This window comes from Pithys albifrons, chromosome 12 (assembly GCF_047495875.1).
Source record: "Pithys albifrons albifrons isolate INPA30051 chromosome 12, PitAlb_v1, whole genome shotgun sequence".
In the NCBI taxonomy this organism is placed as follows: Eukaryota; Metazoa; Chordata; class Aves; order Passeriformes; family Thamnophilidae; genus Pithys; species Pithys albifrons.
In genome coordinates, this window is record NC_092469.1 from 5797777 (window position 1) to 5813320 (window position 15544).

The 15544-nt window shown below is 39.2% G+C and overlaps 1 protein-coding gene across 1 annotated transcript in view; it reads left to right on the plus strand.

Annotated features, from left to right (window-relative positions):
* Window positions 1-15544, plus strand: part of LOC139677397 (neural-cadherin-like) — a 62314-nt gene that overhangs the window by 18715 nt on the left and 28055 nt on the right. The window contains exons 4-14 of the mRNA XM_071567321.1: window positions 1320-1524; window positions 2452-2563; window positions 3771-4020; window positions 6780-6922; window positions 9648-9820; window positions 10804-10972; window positions 11726-11896; window positions 12790-12962; window positions 13983-14150; window positions 14358-14607; window positions 14704-14831. Of these exons, the coding sequence (XP_071423422.1) occupies window positions 1320-1524; window positions 2452-2563; window positions 3771-4020; window positions 6780-6922; window positions 9648-9820; window positions 10804-10972; window positions 11726-11896; window positions 12790-12962; window positions 13983-14150; window positions 14358-14607; window positions 14704-14831 (1942 nt within the window). The remainder of the gene's footprint in view (window positions 1-1319; window positions 1525-2451; window positions 2564-3770; window positions 4021-6779; window positions 6923-9647; window positions 9821-10803; window positions 10973-11725; window positions 11897-12789; window positions 12963-13982; window positions 14151-14357; window positions 14608-14703; window positions 14832-15544) is intronic.

Consider the following 15544-nt stretch of genomic DNA (forward strand, 5'->3'; position numbering starts at 1 on the left):
TGGTTTCTCTGCTGTGTTGACTAGAAACAGGCATGAAAATCCATTTAGAATCCTGGAGTTCTCATACTTAAATTGGACCAGCTACCAAATATGCATGAGAACAGAGCTGCTGTCATGCCCTGGATTTCTGGGTTTTGGATTTCCCAATTACAGGCTGATTTAAGGCTGGGGCTGAGCAGAGGAGCATCCCCAAATCTCCCTTCCTTTGGGCTGCCACTGGTGCTGATAAGCTGGAGCTGCATGGGCAGGCTGAGCAGGGGAAACACAAAGCCAATAAAAGACAAAGGCTTTTTCAGCTGGATTGTAAATGTCTCCCAGCATGGCCTTGTGGCTGTCAGAGCTGACAGGAGAGGAGAGGTGGGAGGAGGGCAGAAGGATTCCTGTTGGCAGGAATGTGGCCGTGCACTGGTGAAACCGCCTGTGAAACCACATCATTGGAAAATACAGAAGAAAATGACTTGCCGGAAAGTTTTCCATTGTTTGTAGAGCACCTGAGGGAAGGAAGAAGAGAGCAGCATGGAAGTACAAGGGGAAGAAAAGGAGCTTGCACAAAATGAGTTCTGTCTTATTGACTGTAAGGGTCACAGTATCACACACATTGGTGGGTTCTCCGGGGAGATGGAGTTCTTTTTCCTAAAAAACCTGCATGATAAGGTGACAGACACTTGAGGAATTAGTATTCTGGTTTAAATCTTTTAAAAGTATTTAGTGTTTGCTTTCTTCTTTTACTTCATACTGCAGATGTCTCCACCTGAAGACTTAAAACACATTGGACTTCACTGGCAAAAAGGTAGTGCCAGACAAGGGCTAGAAACATCTGTCCTGTGTAAGCTGTAACACCCACACTGTCAGGGACTGGCTCTTACCCTTCTGCAGTTATCTCTTGGAACTTTAGAATGGTGTGACTGCAGCAGCAAATGAATCTTTTTCATCTTTTTTTATCTTTTAGCTTCCTGCCTGAAAACCATCCCTGCCACAGAAGGAAGTTAGAATAGGCAAATTCATCTGCAGCAAAAACTAAATCCTCTGCTCCTATGTTTTTAATCTTTACTGTGTTCTGCTTCCAAGAATCATGTCTTTATCTGTTTAACCCCAAGGTGATAGAACCACTGTGTAACAAAATGTTTGAATTTGGTGTTTAGATACAGCTGTCACTGACTTCAATGAGGATTGCTCTGAGCAGACCTGCAGGGTTGCACTATCATTTATGATACGCATCATTTTTGTCACATTTTCCAGAATATTGTATTATATGCTTGAGTTCTCTCTTTTTATTTGTTGTTGTGTTGTTTTTTTGTTGTTTTGTTTTTTTAATGCAGCTTTCTTACAGTCACTGCTGTGTCATATCAAAAGAAATCCCTGAGATACAGTTTGCTCACTAATCCTGGTGGTCTATTCAGTATTGATGGGGCAACAGGAGAGATCAGTTTGACTCGGAGTGTGGATTATGAAAGTGACCCACACCAATATTTGCTTTTGGTCAGAGCAGAGGAGAATGAGGAGCAGCTCAGTAGTGCTGCTGAGGTAGGTGTTCCCCTCTGTATATAATTCCATTTTCCTTCATCCTTTTAAATTCTGTGCAGACTCACCAGGAGCTCCCATTTCAACTGTTCTGCTGGTCTTTTTCAAAGGGTTTTCCTGTCCATGGCTAGATGTGCAAGACTGGTTGAGGTACTCTTAGAGTTCACTCTTGCAGGTGTTCTAAAGGCTATTTCTGAGGTTTCAGTGATCCATCCCATCATAGATCCTAGGCCTTATCTGGGAAGACATTGAAACAGATGTGACCAAGCCAGACCTGAAGTTTTGTTAGAAACAAAATTGTATTTTTTGGTTTATCAGAATCACAGAATATTCTGAGTGGAAGGGACCCCCAAGGATGATCGAGTCCAGCTCTTAGCCCTGCACAGGACACCCCAAGAGTCCCACCATGTGCCTGACACCATTGTCCGAATGCTTCCTGAACTCTGTGAGGCTTGGTTCTCTGACCACTTCCCAGGGGATCAGTTCCATTTACATCTGATTTGTGCTGCTCTAATTGAATTCAGAATTTGGTATTAGGGATTTATACTGCTAAAATATAATATACTTGGCAGTAGAGATTTTTAGTGTTACAAATTACAGACGTGTTGTAAGATAACGGGGAAAGGGTGCTTGGCAAAGAGGAGGTTCATTTTCCTTTAATTTAGTAGTAGAGGATAATCAGTGGAGATGAAGGGGAAGTTGGAAACGTTGCTGCAGGGTCTGGGACTCGACAGCTCATAGTATCTTGGAATGTAATATTTCAGCAGTTCTGTGCAGGAAAAGAGAATCTAAGAAAAATGGCTTATCCTATGTGCTATAGCTGCTTAAGACCTCAAGGATGTTTTTGGGAAGTTCTTCCACACAGTATGTCTAGAGCAGTGAAGCTGTTCCCTTGATTCACTTTGCTGTTTAACTTTCTTCTCCATTAAGGTTTTGGTTGTAATCACAGATGTGAATGATTGTGCCCCTGAATTTCATCAGTCAATTTACAGCAAAGTCGGTGTTCCTGAAACAGTTCCTATGACAACTGCACTTCTACAAGGTCAGTACTCCTGAAACCATTTGTTACACTGAGTGAGTATTTTTTTTCCTCCCACTAGTTAGAATTCAGTTCAGAGGCCAAAATTACCTGTCCCACATGGCTGGTTGCAGCTCTCTGAAGGCAAATGGCAGCTTGTAGAGTTGTGTCAGAGTTATTTAATGCTGCCACAGCCCAGTTTGGGGCATGGGGAGACAAAGGAAGCAGATCTGCTCTGTAGGATTTGGGAGTAACAGAACTTCAGTAGCGCTTGGTATTATAGCAGCAGGCTCATAGTAGCAAATCTTGCTGCAATTCTTGAAGGAAGAGAGTGATGTTGAATCAGAAATTAGGGACACCTCAGTTCACCTTCCCTGCCCATCTCTGAGAGCCCTTTGTGGGTTTGCTGTAGCAATTCTGCTCTCTTGCATTAAAAGCTTTATGTGCAGTTGAACTGTTCTGTGTGAGGTTTTGTTTGGATGCTTGACAAAAAGACTTTGCTTCTTCCCAATGGAACTAATAATTTAAGCTTTCAGTGATGGTGCTCTGTAAAACGTAGCAATAAAAGAAAATTATGCCAACTAAGCAGTTGTGCAAGGGCCTTGTATTAGTCTTTAACCCTTATATAAAAGTTTTCTAAATCTTTAGGGGGAAAAGGAAATTAAACAACAGAAAAATTGCTTTTCCCTAGTGAATAGGATTTTATAACATCCTACTGTTCTACATAGTGATTTATCCTGTACTAATGGTAGGTGGTCAATTACTGTTCTAGTAACTGTGCTTTTAGTATAGATTTTTGTAGGTTGTGGACAGAATCTGTCAAATACATAAAGTGCATCAGTTGAATAATGTGTGTAAATATTCCAGTTTTAGTTACACAGCATGTGATGAGGTCAAGTGATCTTAAGTCAGCACTATGGACATGAGAATATACATCTCTATATGGGAATGTGTTCTTGATAGTACAGGGGGTCTTTAAATCCAGCAGATAAAGGCAAGATCTAAAGGCTGAATTCAACTGGGGTCTTCACTTTTGGTTTTGTTTTTTTTCTTTAATGACTCATTTTCAGGCAAGGATTAGTTCAATAAAAAGCAGAGGGGAGAGCCCACTTCTATAAACCATTTCAAGCACCACATGCCAAGGCAAGTGCTACCAAAGTAGTAGTGAAAGTACTTAACATTCTAATTCACTAACTGATCTACACAATGCCTTTCTCTTCTCTTCTGATAGTGACAGCCACTGACTGTGACTCAAAGGAGAATGCCCAGTTGCTGTATTACACCTTGAGTCAGGACTTTGGCATCACTTCTCATGGCACCATTTTTCCAGCAACACGGTTGGACTATGAGCGACCCAACCACCTTTATGAGTTCATCATTCTGGCTGTAGATCAAGGGCAAGAGCCAAAGACTGGGACAGCAACTGTGAGGATCCATGTTTCAAATGTGAATGATGAAGCACCTGAATTTTCCCAGGCAATGTAAATACATATTCTTCAAACTCTTTGTCATTTACTGTTGCTTTTTATATTTTGGTTGAAAGGTTGGTCACAGGATGGTGACTGGCTTTGGTTCAATCAAACCTGAGAGCTGACAAATGTGGGATGATATTTTGTCTCTGAGACTCTCCTACTAGCAGGAAAAATAAAATAGATGGTATATGGACAATCCCTTTTGGCAGATCTTGCACTTTTATTTCTTCCAATAGGTACTGAAAGATACAGTGCAGTAATTTCAAATTATACAGTTCAAGAGGACCCCTCCACCACCAAAGGAAATCAGGCATTAAAAACAGGCAGCACAGTGTTGCCCTCAGCCCTCATCCAGAGACATGGTGGAATTTTGCCTTTTAATTAGGCAATTTCAACTTAGAGCCAGCAATCTGCATCTGTGGTTTAGAGCTGTTAAAGAAATATTCTTAGATGACAGAATCCTAAATGACCACTGATTTATAAAAGATAAATCCCAATAAGGGGAGTTCATTTAATTTCACTTTGTCCCATGCCCTACGAACTGTGTGTGTGTATACATATATATATGTCCTTCTAGAGCATCCATAATCACTTTTCTTTCATAGCTGGGTCTCAGAAGCATCTGAAGCAATGCCAAAAGTACTCTAACCTTGCTTGTTAGAGACTTAGTTGTGGAATTTCCAGTCAGCTTCTGTATCAGCCTTCTATTAAAAGCAGAAGTTGCTCAGAAGAAAACTGAAGCAGAGATGTCAGTGATGTTAAGCTTGGGATTTAGCTAACAAAACATCAAAGCTTTCTGACAGTGCTTGTTTTATATAAAGATAACCTCAGTCTTCAAAGTCTTGTGCCCTTTCTTTTCTGAATGTTGCTTTGGAGATATGTCTCGGAAAATTCGATCTTTTATAATTTCTTACTTAACCTCTATATATTTTCAAACACCAAACCAGGTTAAGTTTCTCACTCTTCAGCTGAATCTTATTCTTCTTTTATTTATTTGTTTTAGTATTCAGAGATACTGAATATTTATCTGTATCTGTTTCTAATAATTTAGTCAGAAGTGAATGATACTATTAAACATGCTGTAAACATCTCCAACAAATTGGAAGCAGAAAATATAGTTTAAAAAAACCCCCAAACTCTGCCAGCTCTTATATTTAAAATTTACTGAAGGATATGATTAAAATTAACATTATTTTAAATAATCAAATATTCACAAGAACCTTTTCTGTTCTTGGTGCAATAGCAGGGAAACTGTTGTGTGTGTGTAGTTTGGCATTGGAATTGATTTCATCTCTTGGAATTCAAATTTTCTCAACTTTTTGGTTAAGTACACTTTGATTTTGCTTTATCTTTGCTGTTACGAAAAAAATCTCAAACCCAGAGGTGAATTTCAGACACAACTTAGTTGATGTTTTCAATGAAATAGAATCACTGCTAACACACGTAAATTGGGGGCTGTTGAGAGACTCGTGTGCAGTTAATGTTATACTCCATGACAGACTAATACAAATCTGCATGAGGATATTGTCCTTCCAGCCCTTTGTTTAAATAGATTTACAGTCCAGTATAAATTCATGATTCCTTGCCACGAGCTTTCTTTCATCGCAGTTATTCTTTATCTCAGTTATGAAATGCTTAAGGCAACCACTCTGTTTCATTTTTTCAGTTTTTACTTTCTCTTTTTTAAGAGACCTCTTCTGAACTCTCATGTCCCTGTATTTCATGTTAAAAATTATCAGCATTACTGTTCATTTGCTTTCCAGATGCAGAGTTAAGACAGTGTCTTGAGGGTTGTGACTGAGCTAAAGCAGAATAATTTACCTCTCTTACTTCATTGAATATAAAATTGGGTGAAGGAAAAAAGCTGTGTCTATGAAGGTTGCATTGCAAACACACAAATCTTGACAAAGAGAGGTTTTCTTTGCACCCATTTTCTTTTCCTTCAGATTTTTTGCTATTCTCAGCATGTGGCCAGTGGGTTCATGAACCCCCTGAGCCTAGTGGGGCACATGTTTTGCTGGACACAACCAGCTGTACTTCATTCCTACAGCTGAGCTTTGGGATATCCACTGTGGACAGGTCTGTCGTGTGCTTAGTCTGACCTATGCTCAATCCAGTCAGATAAAATAATAAATATTTGGGACTTTGCTAAAGCAGAGGGCTTTTCTACTCCAGAGAGCATTAAGCTTAGGCTGATAATGCCTCTTAAGAGCTTACAATGTCAGTGATGTGTCTGGACTTGAGTAGAGATTTTTGTAAAAGTGACATTATGCACATATCCTCCAGATTTGATTCTCATCTTAGTCATGCTGGTGCAAAGACTACACTGAGAGTGTTTGGGGGCTTGTCTCAGAAAGTGTGCTATAACAAGCACTGCTTTAACTCAGCAAATGGTTGCTGTGAGTCTGTGAATCATGAAGGTCTTTTTTTTTAAATTAAAAAACCCAAGTGACTTCTGCATTTAGCACAAGTCTTCAACAAGTCTGAGCTTCAAAGCTGTGGTACTGCTGGAAGTTTGCAGTGGAAATCTGTGGGGGTTAATGACAGAAAGACATGGATGATTGGATAGATCATCAAAAATGTCATTTCACTGCTTAACAAAGAAGCATCTTACCAGTGTAATTGTATTGCTACATTATAAATCTCTGCAGTGCCCTCTGAACAGGTAATCAGTAGGTGTTGGAAAGCTTAGTTCTGTTTATATTATTTCCTGTCTAAATTAAATATGCTGGTTTTGTTTTTTGTTTTTTGTTTTTTTTTTTTAACAGATACAGGAGTTTTGTTTCTGAAGATGCAGGCCCAAACACTCTGATTGCTACAGTTAATGCTGTGGACCCTGATGGAGATGGTGTGACATACGAGATTCTGTCTGGCAATCTGAAGGGGAACTTTGTTATAGACCCTAAGAAAGGTAATAATACATTAGCTCTTTGCTGCTGCAGTCACAGTGTTGATTCTGTTGTGGTGCACCTTGAAAATCAGAGAATAGAGTCACAGATATATCCTGAGCTGGAAGGGACCCACAAGGATCATCCATCCAACCCCTGTCCCTGCACAGACACCCCAACAATCCCACCCTGTGCGCCAGAGCATCATCCAAACACTCCTGGAGCTCTGGCAGCCTTGGGGCTGTGTCCACTGCCCTGGGGAGCCTGGTCAGTGCCCACAACCCTCAGGGGGAAGAGCCTTTTCCTGAGATCCAACCTGACCCTGCCCTGCCTTCCCTTGGGAAATTTGGTCTTAATTAGATAGCTATTATAAAACTGAAAAACATATGCTATCTTTGAAACTTCATTTTCAAAAGTGCAGAAAAAGGATGCATAGACTCTCCTTTAATGCTGAAAGAGTGGTATGACTTCCTAAGAGCTCTATATAATTGACCCTCTTTACTTGTTCAGTTTGCTTTCAGTCTGTAACTTAATAAATAGAGCATTATTATAGATAACAGGTAGCTTAATAGACAGTAAATTAGTAGGAAATGTTATTATTGATAACAGTGTGACATTCCAAAGTGTCAAACAAGGATCTGAGTAGCATTTAATCTAAGAAACTGGACATAAAGGTTTTCAGATGAGGGTTTTTCTTCCTGTGCTTAAATCTGTCCTGATTAACATGTGAGAGCACTTCTTAGCCAAGTTTACTTGTCTTGTACTGACACAAAATGATGAATTTGTAGGTGGAACGAGACTACCACTAGTTTATTTCAGTGAAAGCAAAAATATATAAAATCTGAAGTAAAGAAGCATATTTTTCATTTAAGGACAAAATCATTCACATGACCATTGTTATTTAGCCAAGAACACTGCATGCATGTGAAAAAAAAGTGACATTTCACTTTAAGGTATTTATTCTGACTTACAAATTTTTATGTCTTTATATGTTCTTTTCTGAAGTCACATATTTTTAAAACCCAACAGGAAAAAAAATCCCACCACATTGGTGTCCTCATAAATAAATAAAAGAAATGCACAAACACCCAACATTTGAGTAGGTTGGCATATCCCTTTAAATTAATAGGATTCATTTGCTGTTGATTGCTTGAAAAAACAAAAGAGGATGTTTTGAGATTGAAACAGGCAAACAAACTGAAATCCCATTGAAGGATTGAATTAACTTAATTAACTTCAGTTAAACTACTTTGTATTTTGAACTGCAGTCAAAATCTGAACTTAAATTTTTCAAAGCATAAGCATTGAATATATAGGAAGGAGTAATCTGTCCTAAGTTATTCATTCTCTTTATTTCACAGAGTTCACTTAACATGAAATTTTAATTTCAATGCAATCTTGGTTTTGCAATATTAATGTTAGATTCTGAAATGTTCCCAAAAATATGGTCTGCAGGTAACTTTCAAATGTTGAAGCATGATCCTGAATTTATTATGAGCTTCTTTATTTCCTTTCTGACTTGAAAAGACAGTTTCAGATTCCAAGAGTTCAATTGCTAAAGAAGCTTTGTCAACTCAAGAGGGACAATCGTTTTGAAAGTGTCTAATTGCCACATCATTAATACATCTGACAATTCTGAAAATCTTTTTTGTTAGTGCTCCAAGCATCCTATCATTTGATTGACAGCATCTCTTAGTATTAGCTCCATAGTTTTAATACAGATTAGCATGTATAGGTATATTTATTCTTTTTTAGCAATTACTTTTATAGTCTTTGAAACTTTATTTTAGGAACATCAGCGTTTTTTTCCAAAACACTTTTGGGCTTTTGTTGCTGGATAAAGCAGTGAAGGTTTATACAGTGGCTTGCAGCACTTTCTCTTCAGGAATGATGTCAGGGGAATAGTCTGTAACCCCTTGGCAGAAATGTGGAGGTAAAGTGGAGATGTGTCAAAGACAAGTGCTGCGGCTAAAACAATGCATTTGCAAGCAAGTTGAGTGACATTGATGCTGTGACAATTCTCTGTTGTAATGACAATTACTGTTATGCCTGATGAGTAACAGAAGTGATGGATGGATGGTGGAGCAAAAGCAGCACAGCTCTTCACTGCATGGTCTGACATAGCTGTGGTCTGTGTTTTGGGGTAACGTTTTCTCTGACAGAGCCTTTGTGTCCCACCCAGCAGGGGGAAACATTTGGGAGACTTAGCAGAGTAGCAAAATAGAGGCTTCTGAGGCTGTGCCTCTGTAGCTGAATCCTGCTGTGATTGTACTGCAGGAAGGCAGAGCTGAAGTAGTTTGAGTTGAGCTGTCGATGGAGCTGCAGCAGCAGACACGTGGCCCGTGTCTCACTGCAGGAGTGACACAGGGACAGAGCCAGGATCGCTGGGGGGGCAGGGGCAGGTAAAACACAAGTTTACCACAATGCTTCTCTGTCTTTTTTTGTTTTATTCTGCATTTTCTTTCTACAGCAGATAAATGAAAACTATTCTGTGCAGGTCAGCTGAGTTGTAGCTGTTGTCTCATTTAACTCTATAAACATACCTGCAGACAAACATGTTGAGCTGCCTCAGTTTTGTTTTAATACCAGACTGCAGTAAAAACACCATAGTTAAATTTGACTGCAGCAGCCTTACAGCTTATTGGAGAATAGGTAAACCAGAATGGGGGTTTGCCATGCTTACTAGTGAGAATAATAATAGTAATAGGTTAATGTAGAAAAAGAACCCACAACCTGTTGTTTTTACAGGGCTAGTTAGACTTCGTTCGAGCCCGTTTCCTAAGCTGCAGGGGACAGAATATGTGCTTAATGTCACAGCCACTGATGATAACGCCTCTGGGGGGCCCCATCCCCTTACAAGTACTGCGCAGGTTGTTGTGAAAATCGATGATGTCAACAATAACAAACCTGTCTTTCAGAAGGTAAATATTTGAGGCTCGGTCATTTGTGTTGTACTGTGTGGTGAGTGTTTAACGCTGTGTTGTCACTGCAAGTGCAGCAGATGAGCTGCTCGGGAGGTGCTGTGCTTCCCCCTCTCTTTGAAGCCTGATGCCTCTGTCTGCTCCATCTTTTCCATGTCTCTCTAAGGATTTGTCCTCCTCCTGTGGTGGGACAGCTCCTGTCCATCTCTGGCACTCCAGAAGATGAGGCTGTGATACACTTTTGGAGATTCCATGTGACATAACGTGAGCAGTAATTGATAGGAGCAACTATCTGTGCAGTGGATCTGTTACAGTATATTCCAAAATGCCTCTCTAAATGACATAGACTTCCTTTGATGGTTGTGTGTCTGGAACTGATGAAAGAGAGAAGAATGAGTGTTTTAGCTTAAATGGTGAAGTAATGCAACAAATAAATTCTTTAATTTGTTTTCAGAATGCTAATTGATATTAAAGATGTGTTGTCTAAAAATTTCCAGTCTGATCCTGATGGCTCAAATGTTGATGGACAGTGTTTTGAGAAGTCAGCAACTATTCATGTCAGTGTTGGAAATGCTCAGTAACCTATCCCTGACCAAGTTGTGTAGACTTTGTGTAGAAATCCATTTTTGACCAAAGCAATTCTTGGTTTGGGCAAGTGTATGACCTTTTTTTTTCTTTTGAGACTTTTGCTGATATAGAGAAACATTTGCATTTGGAAGTAACTGTAACTTTTTCTCCAAATATTTTCATTTGTTGGAGGTGCTCAGTGGCCTCATGTTGTGTGTTGTTCATATAACCACAAAATAGCAGGTAAAGTCTGTAAATTAATGATGGTACAGATGAAACATTAGCAGCAGTGCACGGGATTGCAAGGGTTGCTAAATTATTTTTTCATTTCCCCCCCCTCTGGTATAGGTTTAAATCAAATTACACGGTAAAACCTTTGTTTTTCTGCGTGTTTTTTATTTTCTCCCGTCTCTTAGTGCCAGTATTATCGGGAACATGCTTCTGTCTTGGAAAACCAGCCCTCGGGGACACTTGTGCTGCAGGTTGAAGCCACTGATGCTGATGAAGGAGCCAATGGTATAGTGAAATATGGCTTGATGCACAGAGATGGTGTCCTACCAGCATTTACGATTCATCCTGACACAGGTAAAAGGAATGTCAGAACATTTAGAAACTACTTTGTAACACTGAAGGCAAAAAAGGCTTAAATAAAATGAGAATTCATGCTTTTTTGTTTAGTTTTTTTGACAGCAGACAAAATGTAATCTGTACTAACTCCATGAACAAGTATTCCATGAAACTAAAGTTCACACATGTTCAGTACTGAACTGAAGTTGTTTTCCCTGGATTTTGGAAATTCTGCTGTGAAGTAACGTGTGTTTTTGTAACTGCATTTAAAAAAACCTAAACATATTTTAAGTGCACATTATATTGCAACAGTTCTAGTGGCATATAAATAATTTATCCAAGTGACAGTAGTCTTACAAACAGCAAAGGAATTTAGTCTTAGAAGGACAAAAATTATTTCAGGCTGAACTTGGAGGGTAGAAGACATGAAACATTCCTCTACCCTGTACTGAGTGCTCTTCAAAATAAATGTTTTTTTGATAAATTCATTCTCCTAAAGTTGGTTTGCTACTTATGTCCATTTTCTAAATTTAAGTCCAGTTGTGTGTAGATGTAAGTGTAACTGAAGTTTGTGTCTGTCTGAGCACTTCAATGTCAGCTGCTGAAATTGTTAAATCCTATTATTGGATCCTTGAACCTGAAGTTCATGTTACAGATGTATTTAACCTTTTGCTTTGAATCTCAATGTATTGACAGATAAAGAAACACTTACATGTAGAATATTGTCAAATGCGTAGTATTTTAACTGTCTGGTATTTAATTTGTTTTCAGGAGTTCTGACAACTGTTCAGGTATTTGATCGAGAAAAACAGAGGGAATATCCCATCACTGTGACAGCAACAGATCAGGCAGCGGAGCCACTCATTGGAATATGTCAGATAAATGTTGTCATCCTGGACCAAAATGACAATGACCCCAGATTTGAAAACACCCACTATGAATGTAATTGAGAGTCATTGGATAGAGTTTCAGTGCCCTGAGTGTGAGCTTGCCTGATGTCTCAGATTTTGGGGGGGTTGTTTTTCCTGGCAGTAGAATACATGACAAACTAGATGGTTGCAGCCAGAGATGCTCCTCCCTTAGGCAGCTGCAGAACTGGGTCAGGTGTGATGTAATGAGTATGGTCTTGGCTCATAGGCCTTCCTTATGGGAAAGTTCCTTGAAGCAATAGCCCTGTCAGTCTCTTCCCCTCCCTGAGGATACCAAATGCCTGGTACTGCACAGGGATGGGAAGGCTGGGATGAGAATGTGGGTATGCAGTGCTGAGCACAAACTGTATCCTTTGGTTTCAGATTAATAGATTTCTGTCAGAACTTTTGATTACGTAGTTTTTCTTGTGTCATTTGAATTTCATAATTCTTTATTTATTTTGCCTCTCCTCCTTGGTTCTTCAAAAAACCCCTTTCTGTTTATGGAAGCACCTCGAACATGTATGAAAATGGAGATTGACAATTCTCAATTAGACAATACAAATCCTAGAAAGTAGTTTCTGACAATGTGGCCCTTTTTTTTTCTGCTTTTATGCAGTAAATTAAAATTCAGTTTAAGTATAACATACAGAGCAATTAGTCCTTTATTAAAAATACAGTTTAAAAATTATAAGAAATAAGAATTCTAGGTTGTGAATGTGATAATGTGAAGTTAAATGTGATCCACAGCTCTGAAATGATAGCAGCCCTTTGAAATACTCAGTGCAATTGTATGGCCATTGTTCCAAGGAAGATGGAGTTATAGCTTCCATACATTATTACTTCAGTATTTCTTTATGACTTGCTAAGATGTCCATGGTACTTCAGTGAATGAATGATGTTTGAAATATCCTTTCCTTGCATTAGATTTCTTAAGAGAGGACACGAGAGTGGGGACCAGCTTTCTGCACGTTGCAGCCCGTGACGATGACTACGGCTCGAATGCTGCCATTACATATTCCATAGCAAATGAAGAACCACGTTATTTACAAATTAATCCTATCACAGGCTGGGTGTTTGTGAACCAACCCATATCTCAGGTATGGTGCTTGCTTTCCTTTTTAAGCTGATTCTCTCAATATATCCTGGGAGGGACTGAGGCCATGAGCTCATGTTACTCTGTCACATTAAAGGATCAATACACTGTGTTTAAATTAAATACGAGTCTAAGGCTTTTAGCTCATGAGTTCATTGACTGCAAATTGCATATAAGCAACCCCTGCTTTCAACTGGAAAGCAGCGCTGCCTTCTGAGGACTTGCTGTTCCCATTTCCCTAGCTCTGGCATGCTAATTCCAAGGGCTGGAGGGCTGAGGCTGATCATAAACTGAGGAGCAGGAACCCAAGTGTAGGACTTCATTGTGTTAACAGGCAATGAGTTAACACAAACCTGACTGTGTAATTTGACTCCTGATACAGATTCCCTGCTTGATATATATCAGTTGTGGTGGAGTAAGTACCTATCTCCCAGGAATATGAAAGCATAATGAATAAAACTGTTGCATGTGGTTATCTGAGATTTATCAGTTCAGCCATTTCTGAACACCTATGCAAGCAGTTTGATGTTTTCAAAGTTCTAAGGTAATTTGTGTTAAAATGAAAATATTATTGTAGATGCCAGTTTTAAAATACTTAACAGATATTTTTAATACTGAAATTTAACTTCTAAGTAAGTGACACACCAAAATTTGATAAAGATATGTCCTTTTGGTATTTTTCTTTAACGAATCTGAGAACCTTACAGACCTAATAACAAAACCTTTTTATAGGTAAGCTTAACAAATCAGGAGCTCCAGAAAGTGGGTTGTTTTGGTTCTGTTCAGGTTTTGTGTGAAATATGCTAAGGTTTATTGAGACAAATACCAAAATTTTCCAACGCTCTTCAGTAAAGAAAATAGGAGACTTTTCATCAACTTTGCACCTTTTTCATATTTTGAATTCAGTTGCAGATATTTTTCTTCTGTGTAGATTTTTTTAAGTGTGCCTTTAACTTTATGTATTTATTTTATTTTGGAGCCCTGATCAAACCCTTCTGTAATGAAACCCTTTTTTACTGTTCAGAGATCATCTATAATTCGAGAGATAATTGCTACAGATGGAGGTAATAGGAGCACTAAAGTTGAACTTGCTGTAACTGTTACCAGTGCAAAAAATCAGCCTCCACAGTGGGAAAGAGACAGCTATGAAGTGGTTATTCCAGAGAATACGACACGGGATGCCTCAGTTTTGGTAAGGCTGGGCAGATTTGTTTGTCTCTCTATAGCTCAAAGCCTGTAGAGTAACTGAACACCATTTATTTGCCTAAAATATAGTGAGCTTTTATAAAAGTTTTGTGTTTTGTAGCTGAATATCTGGGAGAATGAATGCACAAAAGCTTTTGGAAATGTTGCTGTGCTTACAGAAGTGTTGATTACACACACTTTTTGAACTGTGCAGACAATCAAAGCAACTTCTCCCCTTGGTGATCCCCGTGTGACTTACACCCTGGAAGAGGGACTTGTTCCAGAGACCAACATGCCAGTTCGTTTCTACCTGACTCCAAACAGACATGATGGTTCTGCTTCACTCCTGATAGCTGAGCCACTGGATTATGAAACAACCAAGAGCTTTCAGCTGAGGGTTCGAGCCCAGAATGTTGCTGCTGTTCCCCTGGCAGCATTCACCACGGTCTATGTTAATGTCACAGGTGTGTCACCTCTTTGGGGATGTTACAGCTTAACCATGTGCATTTTTTCTTTAAGGCTTTATAGTTTTCCCTGTCTGTGCTCTGTTGATGTTTTAGATGTCAATGACAACGTCCCATTCTTCACTTCTTCCATCTATGAAGCCTCAGTAACAGAGGGGGCTGATGTTGGGACATTTGTCACTCAGGTGTCTGCCACCGACCTCGACCTTGGTCAGAATGGTGAGGTAAGTAAGGGGACCTGCACCTTCCCTGATGAATAACTTCTGTGTGAGCAATGGCTAAACAGTCTGGGAGTCGTCAGCCTAGAGAAGGGAGGACTAATTTGAAAATGTAGAAAGAAATAAAGTAAATTACATGCTTCTCTCTGTTGCCATGTGAAAAATGAAACTAAAACTAATAGATGTGAGACAGAAAACAAAGAGGAAAATATTTACACAACCTGTTGTTTAGATGAAATACTTGCTATAGAATGCTCTGATTTGGAAAGGCCTGAACAGACCTAAAATGAGATTGGATTAGTTAATGGAAGGAAAACTGTGTTAAAAGCTTCTGAGAGTTGTTGATCGTCGAGGGTACTGCAAGTGAATGCTCACAAACTATGGCAAGTTAACACTCAAAGTGGATATATTCCTTGCTGATTAAAAAAATTGAAAGTAGGGATATCCTTAGAACAAGAGTTACAAGCTGAGGTCAAGTACAGACTCATACATATGATAGAAACTAGAACACGGTCCATGATACTGAGCAATTCAAATCCAGCTCACTTGGACTATTAGTTAGTACTTGGGATGTTTGGCTGAGTTTGAGTGTAGTTGCACCAGAACTGCACACATGTACTGGTCAGCTTGGGAACTGATTAGACAAGACAGATTTATTTGCTTTACAGATCAGCTGTCAACATGCAAGGAAGTTAATTGACTTTAGACTCGACTGCTCA